The 11691-nt window shown below is 37.5% G+C and overlaps 1 protein-coding gene across 1 annotated transcript in view; it reads right to left on the bottom strand.

The window, feature by feature from the left end:
* Window positions 1–11691, bottom strand: part of LOC112140930 (NACHT, LRR and PYD domains-containing protein 12-like) — a 96792-nt gene that overhangs the window by 61957 nt on the left and 23144 nt on the right. The window contains exons 2-5 of the mRNA XM_024263950.2: window positions 10546–10833; window positions 8765–8857; window positions 3360–3501; window positions 3098–3271 (exon numbers count right to left, since the gene is read on the bottom strand). Of these exons, the coding sequence (XP_024119718.2) occupies window positions 3098–3271; window positions 3360–3501; window positions 8765–8857; window positions 10546–10819 (683 nt within the window). The 5' untranslated portion in view covers window positions 10820–10833. The remainder of the gene's footprint in view (window positions 1–3097; window positions 3272–3359; window positions 3502–8764; window positions 8858–10545; window positions 10834–11691) is intronic.

Genomic DNA, 11691 nt, shown 5'->3' on the forward strand with positions numbered 1-11691 from the left:
TGAATATTCAGGCTTCATTTCAGGGACTGTGGAAGTCTATGGGTGACGTCAGAGATGCTGCGTCTAATTATATATTAAGTCTATGGGAACAGCCTCCCAGAGAGCCTGAGGGCCGCAGAGACTGTTCACGTTTTTAAAGGGAGGCTCAAGACCTACCTTTTTAACCTGGCTTTTAGTTGATTTGATATTTTCTTTTATCCTCTATTTTTACTTAATCAATATTTATTTATTTTTACCGAATTATGTCTGTCTATTTTTTATGTATGTATATATATTTATATATTTATTATTATTATTATTAGTTTTTACTTGTCTTTTTAGTTATATCTGTTTCTTTATTTATTTATTCATTTTAATCTATTTTACTCCTTTTACATTTTTAACTCCAGTGTCTTCCTCTGAGGGATCCTCCACATAAATGATTGACCTTTCTCAGTGAACGGGGTCGCTGCAGTGGGATCTCCCGGGTCTGGCTCTTTGCTCGGATCTGGGGGGTCCTGTGGTAGCGTACTCTGTGAACTTGGTTTGGGGGGTCACTGGTGTGGACAGGTCCCGAAAACATTGTTTCCTCACTGCAGTACAAAGCCAGATTTCTAGATTTATGCTTTCTATCTTTTTAGTGTTTATTTATTTAATCATTTATTTATTCTTTCATGGTGTGGCAATATGACGATGTGTGTTAGTGTTTGGGTTTGGAGGGGTGGGGGTGGGGCTTTTGGGCATTATCTTTTGTTTTTAAAATGTTATTATTTTTATGTAAAACACTTTGAGTGAAATTATTTTTTTTAAGTGCTATACAAATAAAGTTTGATTTGATTTAATTTGAATAACCTGAATCCATAATTGTAGGGAATAAATATTTTATATTAAGTCCTGAACTGGATGTTGATAATATGTAGAGCAAATGGTAAGGTTGAGTCCGGGTGGGATTTTAGAAGTTCGCTTCCTTGCACTCCCTTTTAATCGATCATTGTGTGATTTATTATGTGATATGTAATTTCATGTATCATTAGCAGATTTCTTGAAATAAATAAAAATTTCATTAATTCATTTATTCATTCAAGACCCACCACATAGTAATATTGCATGCATGTCTCATTCTATGTCATGTGATGGTAGTCCAATAATCCAGACCAATCCCGATACACGTCATTAAGTCTCAAGCCCCCGTACTGATCATGCAGGCAGAATTTGATCTGTTAATAATTTAACCAGTAATCTCCATAATCACATGAATGACCGTTTTCATTAACTCCCCACCCCCACCCACCACCACATACACACACATGGATATCACTGCACGCTAAGAGGAAACACTGTAGCTGCCTGGAGTATGTGAAAATAAGCATTTATTTCATTTTAATTCTCATGACTTAAAAAATATTTGCTGAATTTTTTTTTCTTTTTTTTTTGGCACAAAACACTTTCCGTAATCGGGATTCAAACTCAGGCCTCCGCAGAGGGAAGCAGCGTCAATAACAACCAAGCTAACATTTGTTGCAAGTGCCATGCGGTTGATGAGTTCACCTGCCTTCCCGGTGTTTGAAATTTAAGGATTTCCATTGTTAAGGGTTTAAACTGAGGAAAAGAAAACTCTGTATTATCAATGGCGAGTCCCTGGAAAAACTCACTATTTATAATATCGCTCAAATAGAAATGAATAGGGGAAACTGCAGTCAGTCGACTCATGTCCTCAAAACCCTCTCCCCACATAAATAACATTCCCCTGAATTAATCAGCCTCCTCGTCTACATGATCCTCTATGAATGGACGTGTAATTTTGGTTTCTGTGTGGTGGAAACATGCAGTATCTAATGTGAATGTTCTCAAAATGTTCTTGAGGAAGTCCTATTTCAACATCCTTCACTTTAAAAAGGGGCGGAGACCGCAGGAAACTCTAAGTTTCCTGAAAGAAACCTGCTCCAGACCAGGTTATGTTCACAGACTCAGTTACCATAGTGATTGATTCTGAGTTCATTTTAACCCGCTTCTTGAAACGGGCTTGGTTTCGCCCACTTTCACGGGTTTAAGTTATCTCTCTTTCTGAAAACGAAAACTGAGTTTTCCTGAATTTGGAGTTCCCAAACTCAAACTTCAAACAAAACCTGCTTCTTTAATCCTCAAAGAGTAAAACATTTGTCGTCACCATGAGACTCACCACAAAGAAAAGTTTCACCATTTGTAGGGACAGTTTAAAAAGAGAAGATCAACCAACTACTGAAAAAACAACAGTCTGTATTTCCTGCAGTGATGTCAGTGATGGAGCAGCAAAAACTACACTCAACAAAAATATAAACGCAACACTTTTGTTTTTGCTCCCATTTTTCATGAGATGGACTTAAAGATCTAAAATTCATTCCAGATACACTATATTACCATTTCTCTCAAACATTGTTCACAAATCTGTCTAAATGTGTGATAGTGAGCACTTCTGCTTTGCTGAAATAATCCATCCCACCTCACAGGTGTGCCACATCAAGATGCTGATCTGACATCATTATTAGTGCAAAGGTGTGCCATAGACTGCCACACCAAAAAAAGTAGCAAAGTATTCATGTCAAAAGTTTGAGGCTGTAACTTGAGTTTGTGTATGTAGATTATGTGTGTGTGCACTCATAGGAAAAAGTATGTTTGTGTGTTTATGGGCTATTTTGAGAACCAGAAAAAAGGTTTCTGAAGTGTGCAAAATAGAGCATGAAATATAGATGCATGCTCAAATAAAGCTCTGACCCAAAGATTAATTAACATTGTGCTAAAGCACACACATTTTAAGCACATGTTTATACCAAAACACAAATGCTTTTTCCAGGTTTAAACTTCTTTCCATGTGTGGACATCATTTTCCAACTGCTAAATCCTTTGAACAGGAAGAGAACTCCACATTCTTCATAGCAGGAAGTGAAGGATGAAGAATCTGGAGACGACGTGCTTCACACAGTACTGCCAGCTCTGTGTTAGAGAGCTGATTAAAGAATAGTTCACAGCATGGAGACACAGAGATGTCACAGACTCAAGAAGCAGGAAATGAAGTTCTAGTGATGGAGAACATGAGCACCAACAACACTCACAAACACAACTGAAGTTTTCTGTTTCCTACCTAAGAGTCTCCAGTTTACAGTCTGGACTCTGCAGCCCCTCAGACAACAGCTTCACTCCTGAATCCTGCAGGTCGTTATAACCCAGGTCCAACTCTTTCAGACGACATGATGGAGATTTGAGGACGGAGGACAGAGCTTCACAGCTTTTTATGGAGAGATTACAGCGCCCCAGCCTACGAAGGATACAAAGAAACTTATTCATGTTTAATTGATCTAATTTAAAATGACATTATTTGCAATATTTGTTACAAATCCACATACATAGCTATTTTAGAGACTTGGATAACAGGCAACTGACTCAACAATGCTTCCTCTGAATTAGTTTGTCCCTCCAGTACAAACTTTTCCAGACCTTCTTCTGTTGGCTTGGAGACCAGATATGACTGATTAGCAGGGGGCAGATCTGTGGAGAGATGTACTGAATTTAGACACTCTTTCTTATTATGTAGTGATCATTCAGTTCATTCAGAAAATGGAACAGGTTGAAGCTTTGCTCTGTAGGCAGGTTCTCATTGATCTTCTTAATGCACTGGACTGTTTCCTGTTTGTTCTCTGATATCCTTCCTGCTTTGGTCAAAAGGTTTTGAAAATGATTCTGATTGGTTTCCAGAGAAAGACCAAGAAGGAAGCCGAGGAAGATATCCAGCTGTCCATTTGGACTCTTCAGTGCTTCTTCTACAGCATTCTGCAGCGCTGCCAAACCTCATGCACTGGCCATGAGACTCACGCATTTGATTGATTCCTCATGCCCTCAGGCCACACCTCTGTTTCTCACACTGAAACACAATTAAAGTTACTTTTTACCTGTTTCTTTTCTTTATTTGTTTAGGCTGAAGAAATACTCGCAGAATTAATAAATTATGCTTTCAGAGACTGTGGTGATTTAATTACAATAAGTGGGGATCTTTGTTTACGCTGATGTGCGCGTAACCCGTTCCTGAGCTGCACTAACTTCATAAAAACATCATACATGCATCCCATTTACAGCCTGTAAGTTTTGGGGTTGTTCGAGTTCACAATGCAAACAAGTGCGACCGCTTCTTAAGGTGAGTGCAGGTGTGCCTTTCATTTCCCTTGAGGCTCATTTGTTGTCTTTAAGGGACATGATGAAAACGGAGCATGCAATTGTCATGGGTGAGGTAAATGTACCATGAAGTAGCCTTTTTGTAAGGACGCTGCCATTCTTTAGTCTTTAGTGAATTTCAATTAATTTGTGCTCCAAAAATTTCCAGTTAACCTGGTTGAACGCTTTCTCTGCATCTAAGCCAAGAAGCATAGAAGGTTGAGGATCTATTGCCAATAAAGATTGCAAGTTCAAAGCTCTTCTTACAATATTAGTTCCCCGACGACCTAAATAAATCCAGTTTGATCTGCATTTAAACGATTTCTAATATACTGTATTTTTGTATTCGGGTTGCTATAATGAATGTTAATATCTCATAATCTTCTGAAAGTTTCAAATGATGTACTTATGGCTGCTGATTCTGGTCAGTACACGGTCATCATTCTCTTCTATCTAAAATTTGCTTTTGATACCGTGGACCATAGTATTCTGATTGGTCAGCTCCGTTGTGACTATGGCTTATCTGGGTCTGTCCTGAGCTGTTTTGTTTCCTACCTCAGTTACAGAACCTATAATGTCACAGTGAACACTTTGTCCTCTGAAACACAAAAGCTATCCAGCGGTGTTCCCCAAGGATCTGTTCTGGGCCCTATTTTACTTATGTTAAACACGATTCCGCTAGGGAAACTTATCAGTAAATTTAACCACATTTCCTACCATTTCTATGCCGATGACATTCAGCTCTATTGCTCATTCACTGAAAACAATTATCACATGCTATCCTCTCTGTTTGATTGTCTGGCTACTATCAAAGCATGGTTGCTTGAAAATCATCTACTTCTTAACTCGCAAATGACAGAGACTATGATTTTTGCTCCAGATGCTAAAACTCCCACAATCAAAACACACCTCACCTCTTTGTGCTCCTCTTTTCAGTCTAGTGTTAGGAACCTCGGTGTCTGGTTTGACAAATCAATGTCTTTTGATCAACAGTCGAGAAAGCTTGTAAAAAAATGTTATTATCATTTAAGGAATGTGGCTAAATTAAAATCAATTGTATCTAAATCTGACCTTGAGCTGATAATACATGCTTTTATTTCATCACGCTTAGATTACTGCAATTCGCGTTTTATCTGTCTTAACAAACAATCTGTGAAACGTCTCCAAATGGTTCAGAATTCGGTAACACTTTATAATAAGATTCCTTAACAAGCTTTCTTAACACATTAATAAGCATTATTAAAGTTCTTATACGGTGTTAGTAAGACATTTATTGGTGTAATAAGCCTAATAAGGCTTATTAAATTCCAAAGTTAACACATTTACAAGCATTATTAATGTGTTAATATGATGCTTATTGTTACATTTATTACCATCGTATACGTGGAACAAATAAGTGCTAACAAGCTTAATAAGAATCATTAACAAAACTTGTTAACAGATTAGTAAGGCTTATTAATGTGTACAGTTCTTGTAAGACATTTAATATCATTATAGATGTCTCACACTGACTTATGTGTTAATAAGCTTAATTAGAATCCTTAATAAACTTTGTTAACAGATTAGCAAGCATTAATAATGTGTTTATTAGCATTATACCTGTTAGTGTTAATGAGAATATTGACTACTCAGTCAGACCATTGTCTACTAAGACCATATTAGTAAACTGGTAGTAAGCTTAATAAATGTGTTAATAAACCTTGTTAACCATTTATTGACTGTTTTGCAGCACCTTATCTAAAGTGTGATCAAAAACCATATTAGTAAACTGGTAGTAAGCTTTATAAATGTGTTAATAAACTTTGTTAACCATTTATTGACTGTTTTGCAGCACCTTATCTAAAGTGTGATCAAGAACCATATTAGTAAACTGGTAGTAAGCTTTATAAATGTGTTAATAAACTTTGTTAACCATTTATTGAATGTTTTGCAGCACCTTGTCTAAAGTGTGGAGTGTTTTACCATAAACAAGCACAAAGCATAAAACTTGTAAAATGAAACTTTTTTTATATACCATTGAAACGGAAATATTTATAAACATTCTGTAACAATAACAACATCTGCAAATGTTTTTGTAAAATCACTTTCAAGCTTTAAATAATATTTTCAACAAGTGAAAAAACTTTCTGAACTCTGAGACTCTAAACAGATGTTTACAAACAACTTTTCAAAAAACAAACTTTTAAAGGCCACAATAACACACAAATATTCCTCATTTTTACATCAGTGATTCACTATTTTCCAGTAAGTTACAAAATGCACAGATTTCCTCTATTTAGCGCCAGTTATTTCTGATCAGAATCAAGTCGAGAGAACTACCAGAACACTGTTGCCCACAATCCATTGTTTTGTAGTCATATAGACGGCTTGAAGTCAGTGCAACACCAGATTAGGAGCTTTGCACCCGCCTCTTTCCCGCGATATTTTCATGATGATTGACAAGTGACGTGAGAGTCCAAAATACCCAACATGCACCGCAATCCACCACGATCTCATCTGCGCAGCGCCGCGTCCGCCTGCATGATCTCAAGCACACCTATTCTGACGCCGGGTTCACATTGGACGCGGAGGCCGCTTTCATTCGACGCCCATGTTAACCTAAGGCGTGGTTCACTCCAGGCGCGGAGTGGCGCAGTCCTCCGCGGAGGGCACACGTCGTGCAGCGGATCGTTTCGACGTCTGGTCTATTTTGTGCGCAATTTTGGCAGGAAGTTACATCAACATACATGAGAAGATCCGGATTATTTTCAAAATATAACCAATTTTTCATAATAAAACTCCGGGATTGACAATTGCGATCATGTTTTCGTATCTAATCTAAACAGACTGTAGAGACAAAAATAATCAACACACACACACACACACCCGGGCGCGAGCACAGACGCACACAAAACAATCGCGTGGATTAAACACCCTCATGGTGTCCTTGAAAGGCTGCTTCAAAAAAACAAAAAAAAAAAGAAAAGAATATTTATAAATATTTCCGTTTCAATGGTATATAAAAAAAAGTTTAATTTACAAGTCTTATGCTTTGTGCTTGTTTATGGTAAAACACTCCACACTTTGGATAAGGTGCTGCAAAACATTCAATAAATGGTTAACAAAGTTTATTAACACATTTGTAAAGCTTACTACCAGTTTACTAATATGGTTTTGATCACACTTTAGGTAAGGTGCTGCAAAACATTCAATAAATGGTTAACAAAGTTTATTAATACATTTATTAAACTTACAGTTTACTAATATGATCTTAGTAGACAATGGTCTGACTGAGTAGTCAATATTCTCATTAACACTATCAGGTTTTTGCCAGACACCCATAATGCTAATAAATATTTTACAAGCATTTAACACATTATTAATGCTTGCTAATCTGTTAACAAAGTTTATTAAAGATTCTTATTAAGCTTATTAACACATAAGTCGGTGTGAGACATCTATAATGATATTAAATGTCTGACAAGAACTGTACACATTAATAAGCCTTACTAATCTGTTAACAAGTTTTGTTAATGATTCTTACTAAGCTTGTTAACACTTATTAACAATTTGTTCTACGTATACTATGGTAATAAATGTAACAATAAGCATCATATTAACACATTAACAATGCTTGTAAATGTGTTAACTTAGGAATTTAATAAGCCTTATTAGGCTTATTAAACCAACAAATGTCTTACTAACACCTTATAAGATCATTAATAATGCTTATTAATGTATTAAGAAAGCTTGTTAAGGAATCTTATTATAAAGTGTTACCCAGAATTCTGCTGCAAGACTTATCTGGAGCCAATAAACCCACACGTCACCCCTCTCCTTTCATCATTACATTGGCTTCCTATTAGTTTTAGAATAGACTTTAAGATTATAACTTTAGTTTTTATAATCTTGCATGGACAGACCCCAAGCTACCTTTCTGACCTTCTACAGCCCTATTCTCCTACTCGATCCGTGCGATCTGAAGCCCTGAACCTTTTAACCGTTCCAAAAACTCGTTTTAAAACCAGAGGTGATCTTGCCTTTCAGACAGTTGCCCCAAAACTCTGGAATGCTCTCCCATTGCCACTGCATCAGACTGACTCTGCTGAGTGTTTTGAAAGCCAATTGAAGACGTTTCTTTTTAGTAAAGCTTTTAGTTGATATTTTAATTTTATTTTTATCTTCCCCCAACCTTTGAGCTTTTGTCTGCTATTAGTATTTTATCTTTTTACACTATTATTCATTATTGATTTGTCCTGTATTTTATCCTTTGTGAAGCACTTTGTGAGTGGTCCTCTGTGAAAAGTGCTATATAAATAAAGACTTACTTACTTACTAACTGTAAAGATTGTTTCAAACCAGGACTCTGGGGAATTTCCGGAGTTTAGAACATAATTGTACATTTTGCATAATACAGGAGTAAGCTCATTAACATAAACTTAAAAATTCTCCTGCAAACCCATCCGTGGCAGGGGACTTGTGTTTTGATTTGCCAATTGCTCCTCTAACTTCTTCGTCTTTAATGGGTTCTACCAGTCTAGAGGCTTCCTCCGTAGTTAATTTTCGCAAAGATACTTTATTTAAAACACTTTGGATTCTTTCTTCTTTTAATTCTTGGACTTACCTGAGCCATTTGGAGCTCGTGTTTGAATCCCACGGGTGTTATGGTCTCCTGCTTTGCCCAGAGAAGAAGTTGTTTCACGAGCAGCTGGAGTTCCTGGGACATGAGAGGTAAACCCAGGTGTTGTGGAAGTGTCAGTCATAGATGTTGGTGATAGTCTATGCAGGGTAGGTTGGGAAAAGCCAACCTCTTTTTATTATAGGAGATGACCTCACAGATGAGCAATAACAGCAAATGGAACATGTTTTTGCCAGAAATTAGGATTGATATGGACACACTTTTTTTGTGAAACATAGAATCACAATAGGTACTGTAGCACTGTTCTCCCAGCCTTATAAAGAGATTCAGAGTTGAGGGGAGATAAGACAGAGTCTGGCACTTTTATATGGCTTACAGAAAAATGAAATGAATGGCTGAATGGGTCTGTCACTGTGAAGTGCTTTGGGCCATTGAAGGAAGGTAGAAAGTGCTCTACAAGTATAAGCCATTTACCATTTAGATTGTGAATAACATCTGGTGAAACTTGAAAATTTCCCACCCTTGTATGCAGATATGCCTGATATACAAAAAAGTCTAAATAAGTGTTTTAAAACATGTATCCATTTTAAAAATAAATATATCTCTCAGAACTGTTCGTTTCCTCTCTACAGCCCCGCTCCTGACAATGCAGACACGGCAGCAGCAGCTTCTCTGAGAGCGCCTCCGGGGGCTCTCTCCCAAGCGGGGATAGTTAGTGGTACTGGACTCTTCTAAACACTCACAGATTGTAGGGCTGGTGGCCTGATTAAGGCTCTCTGCCCTGTGGTTATTTAGAAGGGCCTCAGAGCACCGCGCTCTGCCGCTGGTCTCCCTGCGGGGTTCTGCGGGGGTACTGGACCAGAGAACCCTCAGCCCGTGCACCGCACCGACTGCGCGCAGCCACCTACTCCAAGCTGTCTATTATAAGGTAGATGTACAGAGTTCTGGTCGGCAAACGCACCGATTACAGGCAGTACCAGCCTCAACAATCTGCAGGAGTTTAGAAGAGTCCAGCACTGCTAACTCTCCCCGCTCAGGAGAGAGACCCCAGAGGCGCTGCCAGATGGGCTGCTGCAGATCAAAAGCCTCTTTTCTGGAAAATACTTTTATTTTTAAAGTGATAACACTTTGATGTGTTTTTAATAGAAAAAGGACCTTGCTACCCAACATCGGCAGTAATTCATTTCATTGAACATCATCAGTCTCCCTCCTTTCTGGGCTTGGGTGACAAGCATTTACAAGTTCAGTTATAAAGATTTTAGCATAGAGGCAAAACAAAAAAATCACAGATATTTAGACGCTTTTATTTGATAGCAATGACCTGTAGCTGTAGAAGGCACAATTCTTGAACTGCTTTAAGATTAATTTTTATAGATAGTACACATTTTAATATACAACAAGATCAATAATTTTCCAAGCTTTAATTTGAGATATATTTTATAAATATCGCTTAAGAAATGAGGGAGCTAGCTCGATTCTTGTGGTTGATTTCTGCCTGTCATCCACTGAAACAGCTGGGCTCTGCTGCCATGACTCAATGCACAGCAATGGTGACTGTGCACGTACGTCTCTGTCTATGGCAGGGAAAAGAAAATGACCAATCTAGTAATATACTGTATATCAATGGTCACGGTCAATTATGTTAGAACATTATATGCTAGCACTCAGAAAATACATAGAAATGGTTTTATGATTTGAAAAACTCATTAAACAGTTAAAACAGTTTGTCAAACTTAATGTCTTCCATTAGTCTCTCATTTACTTACCTGACTGTTCGGGTAGGTCTGTAAGGTATTTATCCACCAGGTCATTCACAGAAATGTCTTGAAGAACTATTTTAGTTACTTTCAGAGTGTGAACACTGTAGGTTTGGAACATCACAGTAACTGTATCCACTCTGTTTTTATTTTCCAGTTTAAATGGTGGGATTGCTGGGAAGTTTTCCAGGAAACCCTCATTTGTCACATATGACTTGAATTCTTTAAAGTTTTCCTCACTCAGTTGTTTTAGAATCTTTAGAAGGACCTTATGATCGCTCATCTTCTTCTTCTTGTCTGTGAACAGCAGAACAGAGAGAAGTAGTTAGCAATCAGCTTTACTGACACTGCTGGTTGGTCTCCTGAGCTCAATGAAAATGAGATATTCTGGATTTACCAGCAGATGAACTTGATTCTTATATCTTACACAAAGTTGGATATTTTTTGTAACTGATCACCGAGACAAATAAATACTTGTAACCAGAGGTGGGACCAAGTCATTGCTTTGCAAGTCCGAGTCAAGTCCCAAGTCTTCGTCCTCAAGTCCGAGTCAAGTCCCAAGTCAAAAGCACTCAAGTCCCAAGTCGAGTCACAAGTCAAGACCAACAAGTCTCAAGTCGAGTCACAAGTCCTACTATTAATGTTTCAAGTCATTTCAAGTCATTTATAAAACAATGTGATATTAATTACACAGATCATGTGTGCTTTTATGAACTGTATTTTACAAGCATTTTAGCTAAATTCCCACTGAGTTGATGCATCTCCACTTCAAAAATCCAAAATAGTTTATCTATAACAAAAACGCAGTTTACCACATTTGAAATGTGGTAAGATGGAGACGGCAGGGAACCAGGGTAGTCTGGATATTTAAGGGGTCATACCATGATTTTCTTAAGCCTTTCAGAGTGAATTATATCCATATATATGATCATATATTACCTTTGGAACACTAAAAAACACATTTATGAAATACTACCGGTTATTTTCTTCAGTTTTTGTCCTACCTGAAAGTAAAACAACTCTATTCCTGAGGCTCCGTCTGCTGCTGTGTGTGACTGCCGCCCATTTGATTTCATTCTAGAGCCAGCAGTGTGTATTCGTTTTTCCCTTAAAAATAAAGATCAATTTTTTTCAAAGATGGATGCACATACCATA

This window comes from Oryzias melastigma, unplaced genomic scaffold, assembly GCF_002922805.2.
Source record: "Oryzias melastigma strain HK-1 unplaced genomic scaffold, ASM292280v2 sc00301, whole genome shotgun sequence".
NCBI lineage: Eukaryota > Metazoa > Chordata > Actinopteri > Beloniformes > Adrianichthyidae > Oryzias > Oryzias melastigma.